Source organism: Caloenas nicobarica, chromosome 5 (genome assembly GCF_036013445.1).
Source record: "Caloenas nicobarica isolate bCalNic1 chromosome 5, bCalNic1.hap1, whole genome shotgun sequence".
Taxonomy (NCBI): domain Eukaryota; kingdom Metazoa; phylum Chordata; class Aves; order Columbiformes; family Columbidae; genus Caloenas; species Caloenas nicobarica.
The window spans coordinates 11,055,438-11,083,367 of NC_088249.1; the positions used below are offsets into that span (position 1 = coordinate 11,055,438).

Genomic DNA, 27,930 nt, shown 5'->3' on the forward strand with positions numbered 1-27,930 from the left:
AGGTAGATTAGCTAGGATGCTACACTACAGATCCTTCAAGAGCACATCTGATTCTCTAATACCAAAACCATCTCTTCCAGTAGTTATTTTCAACAAGCAACTCATACCCAAGATTTATTACCCAGTGGCTGGAGCTTGGCCAAGAACACAGAACAGAAGGGTGGTGGGGAAAGGAAAAGCAGAGAGGGGAGGCCACACATCCAAAATCCTCTGCTTGATCACTGCCAGCTTTAAACACATTGGCTTCACTTACCGCTATTGTTTCCCTCCTAATTTGCAGCTACATGGAGTTTTTACACAGTTTGCAGCATTTGCTCATTAGTGAGCATTAAAATGCTCACATTCAAATCCACATGAGGCTGGGCACAAAGCCCCATGTAATCATGAGGCTCTGCCTCCCAAAGACTGGAAGACCCCAGCACAGCTGCTGGCAGATAAAAACTTGCAACCTCTTCATGGGCTCAATGGCCAGAGCCACATGAGGCAGTAAAATGGACAGCTGCCTGTTCTCAACTTTTTTATTCCCTCTTTTAGTGTCAATGACTCTGTGAGAGATGATGCCTAAGGCAAGCCCAGAAGCAAGAAGTAACTATTGCTGTTGCAGGATGGATATCCTATTTCTTTTTGCAGAAGGGAATGGGGAGCAGGAGAAACCAGACTGGTTTAGCTATGAACATGTGAGGTAAGCTCAGCGCTTCGGAAGTGAGCACTTTGATATCCAAGCCAGGTAAATTATTCAACATGGATAGACATTTCAGACTTATTCATATTTCATCTACACAGAGAATTTCACAGGATCATGCAGTAATGCCTCGCCATAGATTCAGGCTGTAAGTTGACCAACATGCAACGCCTGCAGCGCAAATATCCCAGAAGCCTCAACATTAAGGAAAAACGAAAGCAGTTTCAAATTATTGTTTTACACAGTTCAAAGAATACGAAGCTCTTTTGTGCTGTGGACAAGAAGCCAGAAAGCCAGAGCTCCAGCAGAATGTTTTTTGACAGCTCCACATGCCTCTAGGCCCCAGTGATATTGCATAGACTGTAAACTTGAACGCCAACCCCACCTTGGAAACTCTTGCTTTGCTGGCCACACACATCTCTCTGTAGAAGTAAATCAATTCATGAAAAGCAGAGAGAATTAAAATGCAGATATTTAACAGTGCTTCTCTGTTTATTTAGATATTGCCACTGCTATCCAGCGCACTTCAGTCTTACAAACCACTTAATACAAAGTTCCCTTCCCCAGATTTCACAGTGTAAAGAGAAAAGACCAAGCTATCTCAAGCTATGTAAAAGCTGAGAATGAAGCAGGAGGCGCTTCCAGGAACAGGGAAGATGTGGAGAAAGCAGTTCTGGTTGATGACCTCAGTATTATAAAGTCACTGTCTGAAGAAACCTGCACTAACACTGAAAGTACTTTAAAAAAAAAACGGAAGATTCCCCCTTCAATGATCCCCAAAAGAGGAAACAATGAGAGATTTCAGATACTCTGAGAAATCCCAGTATTACTTGGCAAGTCATACAGTAACTGACATGTCTCAGAGCTGGAAAAACCATCTCTGCGGGAATCAGACAGGGAGGTTCTTTACGGTAAGAGTCCTGGGCTAGTGGTACCATCACCATCCCCGCATGTCTGAAATGTAACCATGAAGAAAGAACAGAACCCCCTCCTGGATACCTGCTTGCTCTCAAGGCATTTTCAACCAGCCCCAGGCTCAGGTACTGCAAAATCACATCAAATTAACTCTGAACAGGCTATGCAGGTTATCAGCTTCATTTCACCCACCAGAAAAGCCCCCACAGTGCCCGTCATTGCATACACAGCCAGACTGCACGTGCTCCATGAGCTCTGGTCATCTCTTTCTGATCCGTTAGAGTGCCAGGGCCTCTGTTAGTGTGACAGGGAGGGCAGGCAGCCTCCTTGCATACGAGACTTCCTACAGAAATGTCTTGATGGCAGCTGTCAGCCATCTGCTCTGGTATGGCCTTACAGAGGCAGCCAAGCTGGCAAAGGACCTTTCTCTCTTCTGCAGCAAGTTCAGAGCATGTCAGCATTGGTAGGGAAGGAAGCAATCATCAAGGGGATTGAAGGCAGCTCTCTTACAGATGCAAGCTTTCAAAGAGCTTATGGAGAAATCTAAACTTGAACACTTATCAGAATAGTGGGAAATGAATGATAGTAGTAATTATTTACAGTGGAGAGCTGCAGCATATGCAGCTGCAACTTAGGCCAGTTAGAACCTTTCTGGTTCGGGTGTTGCTGAGGTTTTTGGGAACTCAGCTTCTTGTAAGGCTGAACATAAGTGGCTTCACAGCCACTGCGCTCCTAGGAAGTCATCAAGGATGCCAATTCCTTCGGTGGAAGCAACAGCTCGGCTTTTCTGGAACATCTAGAGAGCACCCTGGCATGGGTGAAGAACAGACTAGGGTGCTGTGATTTTTCAGTTATTTCCATTCAAAATAATTTATTAGGGGAATTAATCTCACTGACAGCAACTGACAAAGCAGCTGCTTTAGGCCCTTGGTCTTGCCTGTGTGCAACCATGTTTTCAAACAATTCTAGTATTTTTTTTCCTACATATACCCTTTAAGAAAAACTGAAAGAGAACAAAGAGAACAACTGTGGCAGAGAAATCAGGCTATGAGAAATCAGGAGACGGAGCTACTTCAAGGAGTGAAGGCCTTAGGCTAAACGTCTTCTTGTAGCACTAACTCACACATACAACCCATGCTGCTGCTAAACGGCAAAGCTTTTTTTATTTAGTAATAATAACCAGCAGGTTATACACATGAAAATAAAAGTATACACTTTCCTGTTAAGCACCACAGACTAGGTTTTCAAAACTATTGCATTTGTATAGCTCTATTTTCACCTAGAACTGTTTGCCCATTCAAAATAAAATATTTGAAGTGAGGTGCAAGTGCTACATTTTAAGTAGACAAAACACTCTGGGCATAACAACAGGTTAAGGCCCCTCTGCCAGATAAAATGAACTGGCCACACAAAAGCTTTCTCCTCTACTGGTTACCACTGTAGTTACAATCCTGGTGCCACTGAAATCCTCAGAACTATTGCTGAAGATTTCAGTACATCAGGAATTTAACTTAAAATCTAAGGCGTAGATAAACACGCTCTTGGTAGTCTACCTAGAACAGCTTAAAGGACATATTTTCCCTCCACCAAGCTAACTCAGTGGGGACATAAGTGCTTCTACTCCATCTCCACACAGTTAGGTTGATCTAAACCACCACTGAGGGTGGTTCAAGCTAGCACAGCCAGCCTTGAATCAAAGAGACTAGAAACCTTCACACAGTATATTATCATGGGATGGTAAAGGCTTAAATTTCCTCAGCTCCATCTATAACAACTTCTTTGTCTATGCTTGTCTTGATGTAAGAATAATTCTGAAGACAATTCTTTTCTTGTATGACAACTATACAACGCACAAATAAAGAAAATTAGATACTGTCAGCTTCTACATGAAGCAGCTGGGAAGTAAACACTTTCATTTGTACAGTAGTAAGAAAAGAATTTTACCTCCTTTTTGCTCTCCTTGTTTTGTTCGACCTCAATATCAATAGGGTTATTTCCATTCGTTTCATCCATTTCATCCTCACTGGAAAACAAAAGCAAACAGTAGTGTATTAGTTTGCGAGGCACTCTTTCTATAAATAGCATGCTAAAAGAAATGCATGGGTGCAATAGCAAGTCCAACAGCTTTCCTTAGTTTTATTCCCAGGGTGTTTTTTTATGGGGTTGGGGTGAGGTGGTTTTGGTTTGGGTTTTTTGTTTATTTGGTTTTGGTTTAAGTCAATAAATCCTTAATTGTAAAGATACTATGGACCATGTCTTGTAAAGACAGACTTCTCAGTAGTGTACTTAGGCAAAATAAGTCCGCTCAGATGAAGGCAAAACACATGAAATTGATTGCACAAGTTATCTTTTAAAGAATATGGGACATTGAGAATTTAACTTTAGGCAAACTGAGACAGAAACAAAGACGGAATTACAGCAAGTAGCTAAAACACGTATTTCATGTAACTCCTTCACATCTAGCAAAATAGACAGGCACAAGATGAACTACCCCAAGAACAAGCATAAAAAAATGTGGTGTTTTTGTTCTGTTTAGTTGTGTGTGGTTTTGTGGTTTTCTTTTGTTTTGTTTGTGGTTTTTGTTTGTTTGGTTTGAGTGTGTGTGATTGTTTTGTTTTGTTTTCCAGTGACAGCCTCACATTTCATTCTCCCCTGGAAAAGAAAGAGAGGTTATCAGTTACAGAATAATAATAGGCATGAAATTGGGGCCATATCAAAAGTGACTCTGGCACATCTGGCCAGTTTGGCTTCATTGGAATTTTAATCAGACATTAAATCAAATATATTTTCACCATTTAGAATTTTTGTACTGTACACAACTAAAGTTAATTGCACCATTTGGGATGATGCCCAGAAGAGGAAGAAATAGGCTGACCTAATCAAAGCCCTTTTTTGCCTTTTTTTTAAAAAAAATTATTAACCAAAAAAAACCCCCCTATTTTTTCATGCCAAACTTTATATAGCCTGGGACAAGGAACCTGGGCTGGTGCAGGAAGGTGACAGCAGCAGCACACAGCAGGGCTGTGCAGAGAAACCCCAGCAGAAGCTGTGCCGGGCTGCTGGGGTGCATTCAGAGGAGCAGAGGACAGCAGGCACGGCAGGGGCTGGTGAGCACGGCGGCAGTACCGAGGCTCGCTCACGGCCGTCCCCCTGCTGCAGTGACCTCCTCTGCAGAAATACCCCATGGAGGAACATGCTGCTGGGTGGTTTGAGCTGGAGTCCGTCTCCACAGGAGCAGTCACTTGTACAAGCCGCTGCTGCTCTCCCAAGCTGCTTGGCTCACCAGCTGATACACAAGGTATTTAGTTCATGTAATCATGATGCCAGGGAATAAGCTCACAAGAACTCCCTCCCAGAGCTGCAAACACAAAGCTCATCGGCTACAACTAAGAACAGCCACTGAAAACCTGGTCCCAAATGTACTGGGAGCTATTTTAGTGACAAACTTGAGGATTTGGGGAATTTCATTGCCAAGCCATAGAAGAGAGATAGCAGCATTTGAGTGAGATACCTCAGACTGCCTCTTCTCAACCTCATCTCCAAAAGAGCTTCTTTGTGTTCTCACCTAGGTTCAAATTTCAGCCTTTCTGCAAGGGGCAAAGTGCCACAGGCTTCACTGTGGTCGTAGTTTGCTCTTCTATCCCAGCAAGTTCCCTAGATATGAGCTAGACCAAAACCCACCCACTCATTTCTGCCATTTTAGACATTGATACTATTAACTGAAGAACACTTCTGAAGTTTTGCAAACACGCAATGGCACATTACAACCTCAAAATCTGGGCACCCCAAACTCACCCAGCTTTGCTTCCATGCCCCGCATGGCTGCACCAACAAATCCTTTGGGGGTATAGAGCTTTGACTATTTTACGTAATGGAGGGGAAGAAGGGAAATCAAACACCAAGCTGATGGCCTGGTGCTTAGCTTGCTGCAGACGCAAACCAAATTACACATTTCCAATCCAGCTGCCTTCCTCACAGGTTACACAATTACAGCACACGGCAGCCCATACAGTTCTTTCCCAATCACCAGATGGTCTGAGGTGCTGCTTTTCCCAGCAAACAGGCATAGGTACCAGAGAGGTGTATTTCCAAATTGCAGTAATTTCATTTATGAGCAGAAAGCCAAGATAGAGAAGTAGTATTAAAAGATCCTAAACATAGTATAAGACAAACACATACACCTTTTAAGAGATTTTTCCACCCCCCTCATAAATTAGTAGGAAAATTAAAAAAAAAAAAAAAAAAAAAAAAAGGCAGGAAGGGGAGAAGAAAATAAATCCAGACAGCCTTGCAGAGAAAGGAAAAGAACAGAATGGAAAAAGAGACTCAGGTCGAAGAAAGCCAATGAAATACTGGACAAGTTAGCTGGTAGTATCCTCCCTGGCCCTGCCTACTAAGCAAGCATTGCTGATCTAGTAGAGAGATGGGAGAGGCTGAGTGACTCACTGGTGTAGTACTGCTCGAAACAGGGCTCACTCATATACCCTGGGGCCAGCATACAGCTCCCAGGGAAGTGCTAGAGCAGTAAGTCCTTTGAGGCAAAAGCTTTTGCAGAACTTTGCACAATTACACTAAGTCTTCCAAAGCCAGGTGCACCCCAAGTTTGGTCTGCAGAGACATTAACTGCATCTTAGAGCAGGCTGAGAAGGCACCTGCAGCAAGCAGATGGCATTGCTGCTGTTCAGGTGCTTGGTTTTTTCCCCACACACACCTGAGGTCACCGCATTTCTGAGGCCCTTGTCAGCTCCAGAACCAGGTAAAGTCAGCAAGTGGCAGTTCTAACTGTACAGATGCTTCCAGCAATACACACAAGGCCACTGCGTGACCCACCTTCAAGGGTTTGCAGGGGTATCCAGGAGGGTGAATGTGCAGACAAAGCTGCACAAGCAGCAGTCAAGCTCATCTGCTGAAGCTCAGTGGCCAGTGACCTCCCTAACACCACCACCCTCACCCAAATCCTAATGTACCCAGCTGTCCTTGGGACACCTCTGCCAGAGAATTCAACTTCCCCCTCTTCTCAGTCACTCAAAAATATGGCCTTAACTTCATCTTTCTCAGGGAACAGAGCACTGGCCTGACAGCCTTATACTAGTAACATTTTTCCAAGGACAAAGCAGGGGAAGGGGGTGTGTGTGCATACTGGCTGAGGGTTCTGCACTGGAGCCTGTTCCCCATCAGCTGCATGTTCTCACTCTGCTGAGCATCACACGGTGGAAACAAAGGCAGATTTCTAGCTCTTTCATTATTTCGTTTTACTGTCCTGCTTATCAGCTTTTCCGGCTCTGCTGACAACAGTGCCAATCAGCTTGTAAACAGTTTTAAGTTCATTTACTCCACCCTCAAGCAGCATCAGAGAAAAAGCTTCTAGAGTGATGGGACAATGATCACCACACTAGGGCAATCGGGAATTGTACAGTGTTGAAAAAGGGAGAACACCTAACTGCCAACAGTTTCCTTTTGGCTTTAACCAAAGCGACACATGCACAGCGGGGAAGATGGGTGGGGAAAGAAGGTGCGGTACCAGGAAACATTCTGGGGGAAATCCTACATCTGGTTTCTTACAAGCTAACAGGAATCTCTGAGATAGTCTAAAGAAATCAGTGTGCGTCAATACACAGCCTTTCTGCTTGCAAACCTACCTTTCCTCACGTTCCCTTTTTTGTTTACGAGCATGACGGTCCATCACGCTAGTTTTAGTCCTTGTCTTCTTCCAGGAGTAGTAAAATTTCACCAGGCTGGCTATTGATTTGTCAGGAAGCTGTAAATTAAACATGTATCCTTTTATATGTTTATATGTAAAGTATCCCCAGGAGTTCACACACAATCAGTCTGGTTTTGTCAAGAAACGTCTGATCTCTCTACCTTGGATTCTCTCAAAGGCTCAAGCAAGGCAGTTCTGCAGCCTTTCCAAAAATTATCTGCGGGGGAGTGCTTCAGGTTAGTGCCAACTATTTAGGACATCAAAATCTAAGAGCACCTCAGCAAGCCTCCACTCACCAGCCAGGTAGCTGGTTCCCTTCAGAATAGAGGAACATAGCAAGAGTAAATCCAAAATGAGGCCCTGAAACTGAGATAACAGTTTTAAAAGCCAGCACAGGCATGTGTAAGCAATCACAGTAACTGCAGGCTACATCCTAAGTATATCTTTGAAATTTGGTTAAAAAGGCTTATTCACACCATTCACATGAAGAAGTCTATTCAAAGGTCTCAACAAAAGATGTTTTCAAAAGATGAAATGTTACTGTATGCCGACCTGAGGATATAGGAAAAACACGAGTCTCAGATTTTTCTATTTGCCCTCTTACACTAATGCCATTGCCCTGTAGCTATGAATGAAAAGTCTGTCTCCAAAAAGCATAAAACTACATTAAGACTAATTCTCTACTTCAGAGGTAGTCTGCATGGATGTTCTTACACAGGACTTCCACAAGGTAGAAGTCCAGACTTTCTTGCTGATAAAATATATTTTAGATAAGTGTCTGATTCAGCTTGGAGGGCAGGACAGGTTGTGAGGAAAACAAAACTGTGAGCAAGAGCCAGATCTCTCTTATTCAGATACTGTAGTTTAAGCCTTCACTTGAGATAAGCTTGGTTCCCAGACTGCAGGTCGACTTTAGGTCCTAATAATGGATGACACCAGAACCACCAACCTGGCCTGCAGCTGCACACAGGTATAAATCCGTCTGTGCTGGCAAAGCACAGGCGCAGTGCTCATGTTGCGGTGCCAGTAGCCATGCAGCAGGCTGGTACGCTGGAATTAAAGACTTCCACAGAACAAACTCGGGGACAAGGCCGTACGTGACAAACATCAACTTGGCTACAAGCACATGCTAAGAGCGCCAAAATATCAGAACCAGCTCCAGTAAATCATGTAACTTACTTCTAGTTCTCTGGCTTTGATTATTTTTTCCCCTCAGTTCAAAGCTGCACTGGTGCAGCATATAAAACTGCACTGGTGCAGCACATAAAACTAACTAACGTGCTCCTGAACCATTGATTCCTGTCCCCTGCTAAACACAAAGCTTCATGCCATTTAATTCCTCTCACAAAGGATGGCTTTTCTGGGAGCAACAGTAAAAAAATATCATTACCTAGGGAACAGTGCATGAGCTTGGCATCCCTGTATTGGAATGCACTTCACTCAGGGACAGAGTCATGCTTCTGCACATAAACTGAATCGAGAATTTCTTGCTTTGGCATTTAACCAAGCGACAGGACAGGCTTTATGTTCTCTTTCTTCCCCAGGACATTCTCCTCCCCCTTTTTTTCCCCACTACATAAGAACAGAAGAATAAAGAAGGAAACAGCTTTACCCTTCAGGAGTCCACAACTCTCTAGTCTATGTCTGCTGTCCATAGTATGTGCAAGCCCCAGCATCTGACCCAAGTGAGTGGGAGACCCTAGGACTCCCAGAACATTTGGAAACAAACACCAGTGAAGGAACATTCAAAGAGGACATGAGGAAAACGAGCCACCCCCTGCCACCCTTTTGAGAAGGGACCTGGCAGTTTTGCTTCATACTTAGGAGGCAAGTTGCCTTTTGCTTTTCAGGAGGATCAGCAACATCGACCTTCACATGTGCTTTAAAGAGGCTGAACAGACTGTGACAGCCTAGGCTCACTTCAAAGGGTCACAACCAACATAACCAGGTCCTGCTGGAACACTTGAGAGGCACTTTACTGAAGGAGAGCAAAGAACAAAGGCTAGCTCCCACCCGGGTGATGAACCACTTAAAGAAACTCTCAAGATATAATTAATAAAAAATTTTTACATCCCATCCTCCCCCTCTTTTGAAATAAAGTTGTACACACCCCAGCAGTTCCCTTTCAGGCTGAAACCTACCCTTGAATTTTTCAATTACAGCTTAAAAAAATATCACTACTAACTGAAAGCAAAGGGCCGAATACTTGCAATGATGTATAAACCTCCACCACAGCATCCACTGACAGTCCCAAATCACATTAAGTACAAACTTCATAGTCAAATAAAATGAATTCCTAAAAAGCAAGCTGTAAGAAAGAAAATCAACTTTGCAGAGAGATGATCTTTACTTTGCGTGTGGGTGGGCACATGTGTACAGACCATGCCTGAGCTCCAGCTGAGACAAACACTACCATGGCACGTAGGGGACTGACTGAAAACTGTAATTTCCAACCAAAAGAATTGCACGGTCAAAGTTTATCTTGAATCTTTAAAGCACTTCAGGAAAACACCTCTACAGAGACTCTGGAGGCAATGTTCTTTCTTTCTATCCACAGGATTGTTTTTCCTCTAACATCCCCTTTGGCCTTTTCTCTCCCTAAGAGCATTACAGAAGAGTTCAGCACAATCAGCACTGAAGATGATGGTCCAACTGACTGCTCTGCTTTTCCATTCCTGTGACACCACTTACCATCTGCTGGATCCTGTGAAAGGTTTTCCCATGGAAACTGAAGGCCTGTTCAAACAAGACCTTGTCTTCCACTGTCCACTCATCTGGGAACGGAGTAAAGTTTGGCAGATCTGCCAAAGACTTCTCGATGTTGTGCTTGTGCCAAAACAGCATCCCAAGGGCCTAGAAATAACAAGGACACCAAGGGGGACAATTGTAATCACAAGAAACACTACTATATGCACGCTAAGGGAGAGCCACAGCATTTTTCTCAGGCAACACATTAGACGTAAATTTAATTCTCAGCTACATCAGATACCTTCTTGTGTGCCAAGAAACCTGGAATCTGAACCCCATCCTGCTAGGTTGTGAAGACCAACTTAAAACTTATCCAAACCACACAGGTAGTAATGTAATAAGAGAGCAACAACAGAAAGAAGGGAGAAGAAAACTGAAGAAATTACTCCAATGTTACTCATCGTGGTGTGCACAGGAAAGCTAAGCAAAGACTTGGGAAGACTACCTAAAAATCAGGCTGGACTAGAAGGAAGCTTCTTACCAGTGAGTGCAACTACGAGGATGGTCTAGTTGACTGGGGGCTGGTTAAGTGGCTCTTTCTGATGGCAAGGGGGAAAAGAGGGAAAGGATGAGGGAAGACTTGGAAGAAGGAAAGGCAGAGAACATGCACAACCTTGACTTGTTGCTAAGGTGTCCCTGGCCTGCAGGAGGAACCATTCTTGCTCGTTTTGTGCACTCACTGTGCTTCACCACCTGCAAACCGTCCTCTTCCCGCTGTCCAAGACGCTCACTCACAGCCACCCCTCTCCCAGGGGTGCTCAGCCCCTGTGCATTATGACACACCACTACATCTGGCACACCAGCCACCACTGCCAGTCATTTTGGGAAGGGCTGACTCTGCAGAGCTAAAACCCAGCCTTTTGCAATGGCTGTAAAGTGAAAACAATCTGTAACATGCTGAGTAAAACATCAGAGTAACCTGCTTGCCATATGCAAACTCAGCTCTGGTTTCACAGCCACAGTTACCCTTATCTAGTAGTTTCGCCCTGGCTGCTCAGAGCTACAAAATCCCTCCAAACTCGGGGTTTCCCCATTATGCTTTGCTATGCAAAAAGCAGTTCCTTTATGGGATCTTGCTCCCTTGAGATTCTGCAGAGAGTAGGCATATAAATATCAGTGTTATCCAAGATCTCGTCCTGGCCCTCCCAGCCTCTCGGTGCTGCCCAGGCACCCTCTGCTCCTTTTCTCCACCATGCAGAACAAGAAGTAGTCTTGGTTGCAGAGCAGTCACTTGAGATGTCACAGCAGCCACTTGTGTCCATCCACTCTGGCAAGCATGAGGCCAAGAAAACTATTCTGCAGTCACAAAAGACTGAGTTTTCTCTCCCCTGCCATTCCCCTCAGCGTCATGTATGAGCTGTACCAAATATCCCTGTGAGAAAGCAAGGGAAAAACAAGGAGGGAGACATTTTGGGAGGGCAGGGTAGTGTTAAATACCACCAAGGTGCTAGCGAGAGGACAGCTGCTTGCACAAAGCAAAAGGTAAACAAAAAGGTTTTCCTTATAAGCTTATTTAGCAGGAGAGCAGCACTCCTCCTCTGCTCCACACTGCTCTAGGAGAGCTCTGCACTCATCCACAGGCAAGTACACAGCTTTTCCAGCCTCCTTTGTCCCAGGACATCTGACAGGGGCTGGCAAGAGAGCACAGCTCACAGCCAGATTTGCTGCAGTGCTCCCAAAAGCCTGTGACTGCCACAGCTCAGCACAACCACCTACCACAGTTTGCCCACACCAGCTGAAGCATGTTTGCTCTCGACCTGGTGAGGCTGCGGGGACTCCCCCCAGCACAGCTCTGACTCTCCAGCCATCGTCCCACCGCAGCACAGCCAACAATGGGGCGCTCAGCCACAAGCACGGGCACAGAAAGGACAGAGCTACGGGAGCTGTGAGCAGCACAGATGCAGCCAGCTGGATGGTAAAGCTGCTGCACAGGAGTGCCGGTGTGTGCCCCAGCCACCCTGCCAGACAGCTCATCCCTCCCATCAACAAACTGGCACGTCTTAGTCTGCAGAGGCAGGTTTTGGGCAGGGGGCACAGACAGAAGAACGGGGAATCTCTGCGCAATGACTGGCAGCCAAGCCACCTGCACAGGGGTCCAAAGAGATTGGCTGTCAGGGGAATGCATGTGTAAGAAAGGGCCACCTTGGCCAGCAAAGCCCAGAGACAGTGGCAAAATGCTGAAGTAAGCTGTGACTGGCTTCCAGGGAGTCCACATCAGTTTGACCAGTTACCCAGCCCACAGCAACCCTGACAATACCTGCTGAAGAGTGTCCCTTGGTGACACAACAAGTCATCCCAATTTGAAAGCCTTGACACTTGTCCCTGTGATACAAAACAAGTACATGCCTTCCAGAGTGACACAAGATAGAACCTCTCCAGTTATTCCTGGAAGTGCCTAGCTTAGCTGTCTAGGAAATCCCAAAGGACACGGGAAACATTAACTCTGGAGTATTATACGAGGGTGCTAGGGAAGGAACGAGAAGTTTTTTAGAAGGAGTGACATTTTTACAAGCTGCTCAGCCACTTGACATCCTGGTGTGGGAACTCCCATAACTTCTGCACACAGAAGAGGGGAGAAAAACAGGGAGAAAGACTTGAAGGAAGGAGTGGGAGGTCTGCATTTCCAACATTAAAATGAATGCAGATCTCTGTTAGCCAAATCTAAATTTTGCAAAACAGAAGAATTCAGTGTTTAAAAATTTCCAAGCTTCATTTTGATCAGTCTTCACCCTCCAAACAACACTTCTCCACTAAAATAATGAAATCCATTTTTATTACCCTGAGAACATCTCTTTTGGCAAATATTACCCACAACATCCAATACTAGGATATATGCCTCTCAACTGAAGTGTGAGGTACCATCCTTATTTTCATCAAAGTCTGCAGCCTTTTGGTGTCCTTGTGTACCTTTTATTGCTGTTTTCTGCTCTTAAAAACTATAAATATCAAATCTGATCATTCCTGGATTTGCTGGAAATTTTGCTGGCTATCTCAACTTCAACCTTCTTGTTCCACGAGAAGTCATTCTGAGCATGAGTATCAACCACTGAAAGTCTGACTCAAAAATGACAGCAGGGTCATCTAAATAGAAACCTTTGCCCATTCAAATCACTGGTTTCTGTGCTCATGGCCTTTACCTAAACAATTTCATAAACTTTCAAGTTTTCACAGAAGCCCTCTGTAGAGACAGCACATGATTTGCCAATACAGTAAGTCATGAAATTCCCCGCCTTCCCTTTCCAGGCAAGGAGGAAACTCCACAGAATTCAGAAAAAGCTTCCCAGGCACAGGTCTACTTGTCTCCCCAGAAGAGTGTCAAAATTGATGTTATTTACATGGTGAATATTAGCACCCAGCCCCAGACCACATGGAATAAAGAACAGGTCTGCTCCTCAGATCAAGATTTCCATTTCTCGGCTAAAGGCACCGGCTAACCTCACCCACTGCTACCATACCGACATCTGAGGTGCTCATCTAGGAAATACAAAATGATTTTCAGCATGGGTTTAAGGTAATTAACCAGAGATATTGGTTTGCCTCAGAAAAGCATATGATGGTTCAATAGCTCATTAATAACTGCAAAGACATCCATGAGCAGAGATGAAGCAGTCGACTGGAAACTGCAATGCAATCAGGCAGCTGTCCAAAGACAAGCCAATCTTTTTAACATTATTGAGGGGTTCCGAAAGGGTTCAAGACATAGTCACCACAGGAAGCATAATACTCATGGCCAAACTCCACTAGAATTACAATGGTTTTGTTTTTCTTCTTTTGACACTTGATGTAAAACCAGGGATGAACTCCATATCCCTGGGACACAGGGTACAACTAGGAACAGTCAGGTTTTGGAGAAGTGGGAAAGGAGAAAACAGATGGTACAGAAGGTAAGAAGCAGTTCTAGGCAGGCACTTTAAGTCATGTTTTAATACCTGCTGAAAAAGATTTTAAAAGAAAGTATTCAAAGGGTTGTTACCTGCTCCATATTGTATCCATGCTTCTCTTTAGCAATGGCAATATATTCGTCCACTGAAAAACAAAGAGAAGGCATGAGAGCATTTCATATAAATCTCCTCTTCTTCCCAGTCTAAAACCCAGTCCTGCAGGTCTGACTTCAGTCATGGTCATTGCATCCTCCACAGATCTCAGAATATTACATACATACATACATATATATATATATGATGTTGTTATATCACCAAAACTGTAGACATGACTGTCTCAGCTACCTTAAAAAAAATCCCCCAAAGCAGTTGTTTTCTTATCAACAAAACCCCCCAGACACAATCCATATGTTCCAATACTGCCAGACTCCTGGTGTTGCACAACCACTGCAGATATCTTGGCAATTTTTTCAGCCCTTATGCCTCAGCAATTTTCATCTTGGACCAAACCCCACCTCTATATATCATTAAGCCCCCACAAGCTCTTAACCTTTACAATGTGAAGATGTCCAGAGGACTTATATTTTGTATAAATGGGACTAAAACCCATACATTTCTTTCAGTATGACTGAGCTTATATTATATCCAACAGCTCCTACTGAGAGGACTAGATCGAAGCACCAGTGGTAGCATTCTGAAGTCTGTGCCCTTATGCTTGGTCATTATTAAACTCACTGTAATGTTAATGACACCCTTGGAAAAGAATAGAAGCAAAAAGGTGAGACTCCTGCTTCCTCTAATGGAGTAGAAGATGCTGGAAGCATTGGTTGTCTGTAGTATCCTCCAAGGTGTGTTAGTACTCTGAAAGAACTGGTACACAGAGCCAGAATTCTCATTCTTCTACATATTTTGGACTTAAAGACGAGTCACTTAGCAATGAACTCAAAAATCATTCCCCTCTCCTTCTCTGCAGATACCCAGGGAGGGACGCAAATTCCTGTGCTGAGCACCTGACTGATGGGGAGCACGTGCGGTACCCCGGAAGGAAACGGTTCTGTGCACTCTGCAGCTCAGGAAGCCACATTTCCCACCGTTTGGGCCTTATGATTAACTTCAGCTCTCAAATGTACTCCTCCAATGTTTTTTGTCTTTATCAGAACCCTCACATGGAGTCTCTGGCATCTAATAACATAGCATTTCTTAAAGTCTTTCCTTCAAGTTGGGACACTCCTCAGTTCTTCTTTCAGCTGAGCAAACTAAGCAATAAACTCAAAAGTTATTGGGAAAACAGAGGATAGATCAGAAAATGCACAGCAGGAAAGCAACAGCCTCTAATTTTCAGCTTGTCATCAATACAAAGAAATTAAATCTAGGTACTTCAAGTAAACATCCCTTCTTACTAGACAATATGACATTTTATATCAATGCTGGTCCTTCATTTGGAAAGGAGATGCATTAGTTAATTTTCACACAAAGGTGTTGCATAAAAGGGTTTCGTTAAGTGCCATGGAAGTGTCCATGAGAACATTAATACAGTCACATGTTGTGGCAGGAGAAAAGCATGCAGTAAATACAGACACAGTTCCACATCAGCAAGGGCACTCCATGAGGTTCTTGCTTTTCCAAGCTCCCACCTGCACACAACAGGCACTCCCAAGGGGCTGACGAACCTGTTTGTTGGACCACATCCTAAATGCATTCAGTAAAAGTTTTATTAGCCCTTTGGAGAAAGGTGTAGCCACAGTCACTCATTTGCACCCCTGCAGCACAAATGCATCTGCCTAAGTCAACATATTATTTCTAAGGACCATACTAAACCGGGATGAAAACTATCCCTTCTTGCAAACCACCTTTTCTTGCACAAGGGAAACATAATAAAGTAGTTGTATGGACAGTGGAAGTGATAGAAACTTCTTAGGCTGAAATCACTGCATTGCCTAATTGAACATCCTGATGGTTACCAAAGGGTAGGAACCTCGGAAATCAGCTAAAAAAAATTTGCAAAACCACACCCCAAGGCAAGAACATGATCCAGGAGGACCACACAGGGGAAAGAGGGACAGAGAAGGGAACTGTCTCCTCCCCACACACCATCCCTTCCCTCCACACCAAACAGGGCAGGGAACATCAGCAGGTTGTGGGCAGAAGAGCAACTTCAGATGCTTCCGGATTTTATAACCACACCAAAAACAAAGGCTGCCTCTAAACCCTAAGTGGGGTATTTTCCTGTACTTCAGCTAACTGTTCTCAGTTTCCTTAGGGCAAGTACTGCACATGCAGTGTTATATATTTTGTCTAAGGGGGAGGTGAAGGAAGGAAGAGGGCAAAGAACTGAATTCTCTGAAGTCCAAGGCTGAATTAAGCTCCTGAATGCTAAGTATTGCTGCATTAACGAGCTCGCTTTTACTGTGGAAAGATCTACAGTTCCTGATTTGACTCCAGCATCTTGTCCTTTAACAGATAGAGAGATGAGGTCCTTCTCCTTTCCAGCATATTACATTTCTTATGCCAGATGCTACAAGCAATGAAAACATACTTCCTAACCCTTGCTCCCCATTCCCCAAAAAATCATTATTCTCTCTCCTGAGTAAGAACATTAGCAAGGTTCCCCCATATCAATAGGATTTCTTTTGAGTCAATATAGCACAGAACCAAATAGTAGACTATGAGTGATTAGACACTATGAAAGGAGGCAGAATGCTTTTCTTGCCATAGTGGGATCTGAAACACTTCAGTGTTACACCTCATTGTTACAGTGGAGGAAGAGAAAAGAAAAATAAGAAAAAGGCATTAAGGCAGTAAACTGCCCAGGAGGAGCACACAGTGATGCTCCTGCTATACACTAAAAGAGTGTTTGTGGATGAAGGAAGAAAGGACAAGGAGTACATCATCATACTCTACTCTTGGCTTGTTCCCTGCCTGCTTACTGACAATTCAAGCCCATTCTGCTTGTCATTTCTTGGCTAATTGCAGGCTCACTCGCTTTGATGCTTGCACCATTTAAGAGGTATGACAGCCCCTTGAGCAATCTTTCTAAATGCTCTTTCTTTACCATCCCCCTCCATATGAAGTGAGCAAGAAAGAGCAAGACACCAGCTGAATCACAGGATCCCTTTAGTCTCCCATACCAGTAAAGCCTGGAATTGCCATAAGCTTAATGCTTCACATGCCACACCAAATAAATAAGCACCCTCTTCCATCTCTGCCTTCCCCACGTACCTCTAGCAAGCCCAGGGCAGCGGGCACGTGAAATTCTGCTCCACTGCATTTCAGTGGCATTTGGTCACGCTCAGTGTGTAACCCAGCAATCTGTTTAGACACCAGCACTGGGAGCCAGAGGAGCCTGGGGCAGAGAGCTCTGCTTACACCAGAAGAGACAGTTTGCCAGAATGGCTCTTAGCAGCTTTCCAGAAGAGAAGAGCAGCAAAGCAATCCCATCCCATTTCTCCCAGCATAAGCTATACCACCACACACTCTTTCTACTAGTGTAACTTTTCCCCAAACAGGGCAAACAAGAGCATCCTCTCCTCCCACCCAACTCACTTCTCTACGCCAGAATGATATTTCAGCATAAACCAGGCCAAAAAGACAACAATGCTTCAACAGTCGTGTGACATGGGAGATGCATTGCTCCTGTGAAAGCTCTTGTTGCTACTAGAAACCAGATGGGAGGAGGGACAGAGAAGAGAATCATAAACAGGTATTTCTTCACCTATTTGGTTACATTGCACTTACATTACTCTTGCACTCATTTTAGCTGTGTGGGGGTGAGCAGGACACCCCTGTCTGCCCCACACCCAAAAAGGAGAGAGGACTGGCCCAGAGAGCCCCTTCCTACAGCCAGTCATGCTCAGGAAGGCAGAAGTAGCACAAAAGGTGGGGATGCAAAGGGAACAGAGCCCCACATGCACGTTGTCACCAGCAAAAAGAAGCAGAGTGTGCAGATGATAAAAACCACCTCTCCCTAATACACAAAGTGAGGTCTACAATGAGATGACCAATGACCTTGGGTGTAGCACTAAAACAGCCAAAGAAATGAGGGAAATGGGAGGCAGTGGGAAAAGAAGCAAAGAAAGATGCTTCCCCCCACCATCTAGAGAGGAGAGTTTGACCAAAATGGTGCTGTCAGTCCCCTGAATTTTGTAGTCTTGTTTCCAGCTGTCTTTCTCATACACTCTTTTCTTCTGCTAACCATCTTCCTGCAAAAATTCATCACTAGAGACAAAAGAAAGGGGACCCTGTTGGCTGACAGAGGGAAGGAGAGACAAAAGCAAACAACTGCATTGCTGATTTTCAGTCCCGCATCCTAGAACAGCGAAGTGAGAGATGTAAAACAGGAGCATTAATTTCAGGGGGTGAGGGAACTCTGGAAAGAGAAATGCCTGAAAGCAATGACTCCCCTTATCACCATTTGATCAGAGTAAATGATATCTGAGTGGGTCTTTTGGGAGAATTTCTCCCCTGTACCCAAATTGCTTCTTAATGACCCCACAAACATCACATCATATTCAGTGGACTCAGTGACCCCAAGGAGGGTTTGCAGCAGAAACGAGTGTGCTAAAGCCTATAGAAAGCAACAGGAATGCAGAGGTAGAGCTGTTGCTGCAACCTCAGTTCACCCCTATTACTGGGGTACTGCAGGAGCTCTGAACACTTTGCATATTACGTGATGCAATAGCCTGACAGAACAGGGTGAAATGAGGACAAAAGCAGCAGCCTTCGCAGCCTCAGTAATGTGCTTCACAGGGTTTGATCAATGCTGGAACCTGTGAGGAATTCTGGATGTTGCTGTGTATCTCCCTCTCCCCTTCATCACCCTTAAGAACAGAAGAAGAAAAAAAAAAAGTCAAGTTCCAGTACAAATCAATGTTATATGAAGAAAATAAGAAGCATGGATTAGACACATACATGTGAAATTCTTCCCAATTTCTAAACACAATTACAATAGTACACAAACAACTAAGCACAGTTTCTGCCTTGGCTGTACAAAAGAGCAGCTGCATTGCTGTCCTGCTGCCCTCGCAGCATCGGTGGAACAATCCTGCCACCTCGTGGTCTCAGCACAGGAGAGGAAGCTGCAAAAAGCACAAGAGTTTGGACAACAAGTGTCTAACAAAAGCCAGCTGCAACAGGAGGCAGGGGGGAGCAGGCAGAGATCAAAGCAAGATGGTTTGACCACTTTTTCTGGGCAGAATCACTTAAAAGAAAGGTTGGACCAGATAATCCTTGTGGTCCCCTTCCAACCTGGTATTCTACAATTCTATGAAAATAAAGCCTGCCTATTTAAAAGGGTCTTCTGCCTTTGAAAAGCTGTTTCCTCTTCTTCACAAGATTTGATGTGTGTCACAGGCAGGAGAAGAGCAGAGAGCTGGAGCACAGCTGTGTTTTGTGCCCCGTGCTGCACCCACCTGGGCAGGCATACAGCCCCTTTAACACTGTTTCTAGGAACAAAGAGCTCTAGTTATACAAGCACAAAAGCTACCAAAAGATCAGTTCACGCAACTGAAGGCAGAAGAGGGCTTAGGTCTCAACCCTGCTGCATCTGCAGCAGGTGAGGAAAAAGTCTGGATGCAACTGCAAGGCAAAGGAAAACCAACCTTACCTGGAGAAACTTACTTGAACAGGAGCAAGAGAAAATACTCTGCAGTGGGGCAGGGTACCTTGAGTCACAGGGCCCCACAGTATATTCTCAACCTCCCACCCACTTACCTCTCTGCAGCTCAAATTTTACTTGTAAATCATCTCTTGTCCATGTACCAAGTACCGTAGGGTGTCATTGCATTCCAAGTCTCTTTTGGCAGCAGGGCCTTGTTAGGCACCCCCAGCCTCCAGCCACCCCTTCCCACCTGGGAGTACAAACATTTGCCCGGACCCTCAGGGAACCAGACTGGAAAACTGTTCCACCTGAAAACCAACCAACCTCCTCCTGCTGCATTAGGTTTCTTACCCAGGTGGCAGTGAAGCCATTCAAGCACTGAGCAGTGGTGGTAGAAACCATGGAGATGCTCTCACCTACCAGGAGGGACAGGCCCAGGCTCTCCTATCACCAGCCCAGCACAGCGCAAGGATGAGCAGGCGGGCAGGAACAGGTAGGGCTACATGAACCAGCACTAGTGAGGCAAGGGCTGCTCCTGGAACCACACATGGAGCCTGGAAACCACAGCTTCAGAGGGCAGAAAACAAGGAATAAAAGATATGTACCCTTTTAAAAGGTCTGATACCCTACCAAAAGCTTCCTTTCTCACACAAAGGCAACTAGTCCCCATCCAAGCAGTGCACACTAATAAGCTAGAAAAGAAATACTCTAATCCCGCCCCCCCACACACACACTTTTTATTATTAGTTGGGGGTTTTGTTTGTTTGTTTGGTTTTGGTTTTTGTTTTTTTAATATTACTCTTTGCATGGCCTGCATCTAAGGGCAAGTCCAAAGTTGAATGTGTAGTGATGGTTAAAGACCTCACTCATCTGCCTTTAGATTTTGTTATACCAGGAAGAAAGCTGTACAGCAGACACAGGTGTACTGACAAATCTAGCAAAGGCTTTTATAGCTTGCCAAAACTATTTTAAACTGTTTGCCAGGGAAGGCCTTTTACTAGTAGACACGTGTTGCTTTTAAAGCTTTTACCAACATATGCTCATTCTTGAAGTTGCACCCTCAGCTGACACACAAAGAAAAGGCTCACCATGGTGTGTATATGTGTGGGTTGGTGTATTAATGAGAATTATCATAAGGGAAGCCAGCTGGCTGATGCTCTCTTGCTCTCCAATGCTGCTGCTGTTCCCCCTCAAAAAGGCCACGTGGATGCCCATTGTAAGGACATCCACGGAGGACCCTCTGGGAAGCAAGACTGCTTCTTACATGTCCATCACATTTAACCTTCAGTCACTACTTGATATTGGTTTGAAGCCCATACATGAACATAACAGTACTTAAAAGGGCCTACAAGAAAGATAGAGATAGACTTTTTAGCATGGCCTGTTGTGACAGGTCAAGGGGTAACGGTTTTAAACTAAAGGGGAGGAGATTCTGGCTACACATAACAAAGAAATTTTTTTACAGTGAGGGTGGTAAAACACTGGCCCAGGTCACCCAGAGAGGTGGTATATGCCCCATTTCAGGAAACATTCAAGGTCAGGCTGGATGGGGCTCTGAGCAACGTGACCTGGTTGAAGGTGTCTCTGCTCATTGCAAGGAGGTTGGACTAGATGACCTTTAAAGGTCACTTCCAACCCAAACTATTCTATGATTCTCTGATAAATCCAGCACACAGTAGCTTCTGGCAGAAAGGGAATACTCATTCCCACGTATGACCTTCCAAGACAGACAGGAAGCCACAGACAGGATAAATGCACAGAGCATGCGCCCAAACAACAAAGTGAGTTTACAGCACAACAGCTCTTTGCATTATTCAGCACAGTGCTCTCAATTCAGTCCAAGGAGCCCTAAAGCCAGATTTATTCTGCTGTCAAACTATGGCTTGAGTTAACTCTACTGACAGGTTATAGCCTCGGATTATATACTTCAACTACAGGCAGCAACATGCCCAAGCAACGCAAGTAGCACCATTATCAATACAGTTGTGACAAGGGGTAGAATATGTTAAAAAATATATATATTTGATCAGATGTTTCACAGCAGGAGATGGTAACTTGTATGAGAAGAAACCTCCCTCATGCAGATTTTCTTACAGAAATTATTCTTTTTTTTGCTCTCCTTGAGAATGTCTGATCCAGTACATCCTTTCCAAAAGCCAGATTCACTAATTCAAAAAAATACAGTTTGACGCACACTGACGTCAGAGTCAGTATGGGAGACCAGAGGTTCAGACTACTAGCAGTCTTATACAAGGCTTTGGTATTCTACCTTGGAACATTCTCAGCTTTTCATCCACATCATGCTATATATGCTGAAATTCTTGGTCTATAAAATAGCACAGACTACCATAAAGCTTGGTCAAGCAACCTGCTGCCAACCAGCTTCAAAAGACGCCACGGAATATCCAGACTCAGAGCCCTCTAAAGAGGGTGAAACCTTCCACAAGGCCTATTTTCCACTCTCCACAAGATTTTGAAAGCTTGTGTCTAAACCCAGAACTGTTATATTCCCTGTTGTAGTAGGAATACAAATGAATATGAGCACTGTGTCAGAGCCAGGCTTCCTAAACAGCATGGGTAACTCCACTACTCCACGACACAGGGTCTTCGTGCAGGATAAGGGCACACACACAAGAGGTGTGTGGGAGCAGAAAAGCCGTCAGGTTAAATTACAGCTCATTATTATTGTAACTGACAATAAAGTCAGTGACAAAAGCATAGAAGCCATGCTGACCCTCTTTATAATGGACAGAAAAGCAAAAGAAGTGACCAGTTTGTCCCCCAGCTACCTCCTGGAAGGATGTCACTTGGGCAGAAAGGAAGCATCGGGCAAGCCAGCAGGCAGCGAAAGGAAGGAGACGAGACGGAGTCAGGCAGAGGAGCTGCCCTCAGCAGATGTGCCAAGATGTGCCAAGCTGTCATGGATGAGAGAGACAGACAGAGAGCCTCCAGCTGTAATTGCCCACATCCAGCTCCTCAGCAGCTGCCACAGGAGAATCCCCTGATCCTGAATGGTGAGTGGGTCAGGTCACAAAAGCACCACTTTATTTCAGTTATTTCTTGCAGCCAAGCCCCTCACTTCCAAGCCCAGCTGTATGAGTAACATAATAGTCTCAGCAACCCAGGCGGCCTCTGCACTTGTGAATAAGTTGCACGAAACTTGCTTCCAGCAAAATCAGATGAACAATGACAGGGACTAAATGGAGGCAGCTTGATGTTGGAGAAGAACTAATCCTTCAGTCGTATTTTCTGAAGTATTACCGAGATGCTTTTGTTGCTTCTATATCTACAGTTAAAAACCTATTTTCAGATGTTTGGGGCTGTCCCCCTTCTCAGAAGGCAAGGGCCTTCCCACGACTCCACTCAATTGCACTACTGCACCTGGGTGCTGAGAAAGAGAAAAATAGGTCTCCAGCTTGCTTTGAAAGACTATTTTCCTCACTTTCACATCAGCTGGGTGTGAACAAGTTAGTGGGAAGCAGAACAGAGACAGGACAAATACTTCCAATGCACAGAGTGCTGAACAGCCTAAAGGGAACAGCTTATCTCAAGAGCAGTCTGCCCCAGCTCTCTCCTCAAAGTTCCTGTTCCTGCCTCCTGCAAGAACAGTTTGGCTGCTTAATTCAGCAGGTGCTTAAACACTTAATAAGGCAGGCCATGAACTAAGGCAACATAAACAAGCACCTACTGCAGGTTTAGGTGCAGCGGTTCATGAAATTCCCGGTACCTTACTCCACACAACATGAGAACCTGGACAATAAACAGAGGTTTAGGTGAAGAGCCCTTTTTCCACCAGAGATCAGAAGCTACCTACAGAAGAACTCATAGGGATTACTCCACTGTAGGCAGGCACTAACACTCAACACATCCATTCTTGCACTTGTTTACTTCCTACAGGTCTGAAACCAAAGAGATGCAAAGAAGTGGTTTTGACCCTACCAAGCAGTCTATGCAGAAAAACAGCAAGCTTACACAGCCAGATCATGGACAGCATTATCTCTATAGCAGACTCAAAACAGAAGTATTAGTGTTATGTTGACAGATACTAAGGTATTCAAAAATACATTAAATTAAGTCAATTTAGAAGAAGTCAAGTTACAGACACACAGAGCACATGCTGAAACATGGATTACATACAGGCCCTCAGCCTTCAAGGCTGATCTTAAGAGACTGAGTGGAAAAGTCTACAATAAACCAATGTCACTAACTAGATCCTGGAGTGTCAGTGCCAGGTGGTCACACCTTTTAAGCCAAGATTTAGAAGCCCAGTCCTCACTGAGAAGTTATTACACTTTACTACTGATGTTTGCAGAGCTAGAAAATTCACCACTACCCTATCATAATATGAATCTGCATGAGAAGCACATAATCAGGAAAGTAACTTAACGTGGAGTGCACAAATGAGAGTACAGGAAAAATAATTAGCAGGAGTGGTTCCTAGAATAATTAGAGCATATAATGCCACAACAAACATATTACGGTGAGGGAAGCTCTGGCACACATCCTTGAGAAAGCCTAGCTGCTCTGCCTCCTGCACTAGCACCTCTGTAAAGGTCACACTCAGCAGCATATGAACTCACCAAGCAGTTATGACCGTGACCTCTTTGAGCATGCCTCAGTGGAGAACATAGCCCACAGGAGCTCCTCTCTGCCTGTTCACAGCTCCCATCACATCCCCATAAACATGCTGCCTGTTGGTGCTGTTGCTGACTAACCTTGCTGTAAGGAGGAAAAAAAAAAATGTTACCCTCCAATTCCTTCCTTTCTTATTCTTCCCCTCACAGCTACAGTAAGAGACAAGTGGTCAGGAAAAAAAGGCCTAGTCCTCTGAAACGCTCTGAATCTCTTTTTCCCACCAAGACCAGAGCGCACTCAGTCCGTCCATCCCAGGCTGGCTCCAAGCAGCATGGTGTAGCTGCAGCCTGCTAGTTCTCGTCATACTGGTCCTACAACTCACACAGCGCCTATCGGGCTGGCTAAGTCTGCTCCCAGACGTGTTGCAGATCAAGGCTCACTGCCAGGGTAACTCTTAACACAGCTATCATCACTCCATTACATCCACATCATCCTGTCTCTAAACTCCTTTGAGGAAAAAAGCTCTTTCCTAGCGCCAGCATTAGCTCAGTCCCCGCAGCAGCAACGGTAGTGGCAGACGGCATTTTCAAACTGGGTCATCTCAACACGGTCAGAGATGGCCTGTTCCACACTGCAGTAAAAAGGAGGAACAAACAGGTGGCAGGAGAGAACAAGGCACACGAGGAAATTGGTGACTGTCATCCGTCCATCCCATCTGCCCCCCGCACTCCCAGCACAGCAGCAAAAATTCCCCCAGGATAACACAGCTGCCTCAGATAAGACATTCTTTTCCTGGATACTCTCCAGTATATTCTCTCCTTCAGGACTTTTGTTTGTGGGTTGTTTGGGTTTTGCTTTGGTTGGTTTTTGTTAAAAAAAAAAACACACACAGACACCAACACAATCCACTGTATCTTGGGTGAAATCCATCCCAAACACACATCCTAGTCCTTGCAAACTAAATTGCTTTCCTGGCTCCAATACAAACCACTGCTGTGAAAGGGTTAAAACCTCATCTTAATTTAAATATGCATTCAGGATCCAGAAATATCAACCTACAGCAATAATGATGAAAGAGCTGCTGTGAGATTTCCACATAGCATTGCAACAGCAACTAGCACAGCAGATGACAAAGGGGAAACTGCAGCTAACTTTGAGGCAACTCAGCCATTTCTGGGATACACCCATTGCCTTTGAAGCTTTGTATCTTCTTTTTGCTGTTCGCAGTATTTCTACTATAAGCATCAAAAGTTGCTTCAGCTAAAATGAAAAAATGCATCCCTTCATCTTTTAAGCATTTTCTGAAGTGTGGCAACAGCAGCTGCTGGGAGAAGTGGCCATGACTATATTATTTCTACAGCTAAACTCAAGCAGAATCTTAAATTAAACACCAGTTCTCTCATTTCTAAATTCAGAGAGTTGTATTCTTCAGCTACTGTATTTGCATCCAAGCTTCACAGCTGCCAGATTCACTGCATAACATGGAATTTGGATTAGGGATAAACATAAACCCAATTCTTCTTTTCCATGAATCCTTTTTTGCTGTCACTGGGACAGCCAACAAACTGATATTTCTAGGAAAGGAGTGTACACAAACAGCAAGTTCATGAGGTGGTGTTTTTTGGTTGTGTTTTGGTTTGGTGGGGGTTTTTTTCGGTTTGGTTTTTTTTGTGGTTTTTTGTTGTTTGGTTTGTTTTTTTTTTTTTTTTTTTTTTGCTATCCTCATTTGGGTGACTAAAAGCGCACACCTAGCTTCACAGAATTATAACCCCTGAAGTCCACCTCTCAAAACCTGAAAGTCTAGGCTCTACCTGGCACCTATTTTTTAAGACTAACACTATTTCTACTACAAAAAACAAAACAAAACCCAAAAAAAGCCCACAAAACCAAAAATACCCCAAACAACAACAAAAAAAAACACACAAAAAAAACCACAACACCAAAAAAAAAAAAACAAACCCACACCTCAACAAAAACGCTCAGACACAAACAAGCAGAAAAACTCCAAAGAAAAGCACGATACATAATACATACACTTCATCTTCCAAAACCTCCCACAGCAGTTAAGTCACAAAAAAAAAAAAAAAAAAAAAAAAGAAAAAGTATGAGCTCAGCTAAGAGTTCAACAATACTTTTCTCTCTGGTGGCAAAGCCACTGTCCCATCCCCACCCACCGCTGCGGCGCTCTGAGTGCCAACACAACCTTTCATGGGGTTGTGTTACAAACCAGGTCACAGAAACGACAGGGAGGGAAGAGGGGACCAAAAATAAAAACACAATTCCAGCTGTTTCAAGGATTCTGCTTACAGCATGATGGAGAGGAGGGATCTAAAAAGCAGCTTTGCTGATGCTGAATACACACCGGGGTACATCCTCTCCCCCACTGCTACTGCCCAGGCAGGGATGCCTGTGCACCAGGGAGGGGTGGCTCTTGGGTACCTCTGAAGCACTAATCCCTTCCAGTTTAAAAGCATCCTCTTAAACAGAGGCTTCATTTTCTAAAAGGGAGATTTTAAGATCAACACTCTCTCCCATTCGCGGTTTTCCACTCACATTTATTTATTGCTAGGGCACCGTACTGATGATGATAGATGATGGAGTCGTATGCCCACAGAATTCACAGGCCAAAATAAGTGCTGAAGGGGAAAGGATATGCCCAAGCCGAAGCCCTTCTCAAAACAGCTACAGCTCAGCTACACACTGAAAACAGAGACTTGCAACACAAAGCATGATCAGACACACTCAGCAACCTGAGAAGACCTTTTCCTGTCTTCTGCTCTACCAGTCATTTTAAGTTAGAAAATTCAAAGGTGATTTCCAAGCTTGTTTAACATCCCCTTTAAAAGAGAAAACTAAGAATAATCATAGGCTGTTCTATGCAAAGATCATCCCTTGAACCATTATACAGCTGGAGGCAGACTCTAGCCACTTAAACCTGAAACTTGCCCTCAGAAATGTTGGGATTCACCTTACCTTCATGACAGAGGACAGCTACCAAAAGTCATTCCCACCCAAAGGCAGCAGTTGACACACTCATGACCAGGACACACTTACACACCTGGTTGGGACATAGGCTTTTGAGATCCTGAACGCCAACTCATAGCTGCTTAGGGTGGAGCACCGCTGTTCCACGCTCCCAAACCGTTACCCAGCCTGTGGCATAGTTAACTAAACCTTGCCCATCCAGACACCACAGGGTTAATATCCTTAGTAACCATAGCAACCAGCACTTCTTCCTCCATCTGAGCCTCAGCTGGCACATTGCTGCCTTCCCAGCATCAGGTTTTGCAGCACATTTAGGGACTCTTCCCATGGGGTTTGGCCAAGCACATCACTACAATGTTGGAGCAGTCGTTGCTTTACCTAATTCTGGCATTCCTCTGTCTCCATGTCCCCTGGGCACTTCTGCCTCCCTCTCTATAGGGGGAAGGAGGCTGTCTCGGTTCTCTCCAAGTGCACCAAAGCATACATAACAGAGAGCAGGGAGCCAGCTGCAGCCTTGCAGGAAGAGATGCCACGGGGTAACAGAGGGAAGAGCTGGTGAGCGTCCAAATTTGGCACACCGGTCAACCATCAGGTCAAACAGAAGCAGCACTGCAAGACCAGGGGACTCTGCTGCAGTCCACAAGCCACTGTCCCATAGGTATTCAGGACAGCACCTGTCTCTTCAGTGACACCCCATAAATCCACTGGAGACGCCCACCAAGACATCAGTGAGAAACAAACTCCCATCTAGCAGCCGTGTGTATTCTGTTAGGAAAAGAAAAATTACTTTCAAAACAGAGCTTATCACTAGCAAAACAATACATCTTTCTCCTCTTGTAGTTCACCT

At 44.5% G+C, this 27,930-nt stretch overlaps 1 protein-coding gene across 1 annotated transcript in view; it reads right to left on the reverse strand.

Annotated features, from left to right (window-relative positions):
* Positions 1-27,930, reverse strand: part of RCOR1 (REST corepressor 1) — an 85,056-nt gene that overhangs the window by 10,060 nt on the left and 47,066 nt on the right. Inside the window, exons 4-7 of the mRNA XM_065636277.1 lie at positions 14,020-14,072; positions 9,990-10,151; positions 7,237-7,355; positions 3,542-3,620 (exon numbers count right to left, since the gene is read on the reverse strand). Coding sequence (XP_065492349.1) covers positions 3,542-3,620; positions 7,237-7,355; positions 9,990-10,151; positions 14,020-14,072 — 413 coding nt within the window. The remainder of the gene's footprint in view (positions 1-3,541; positions 3,621-7,236; positions 7,356-9,989; positions 10,152-14,019; positions 14,073-27,930) is intronic.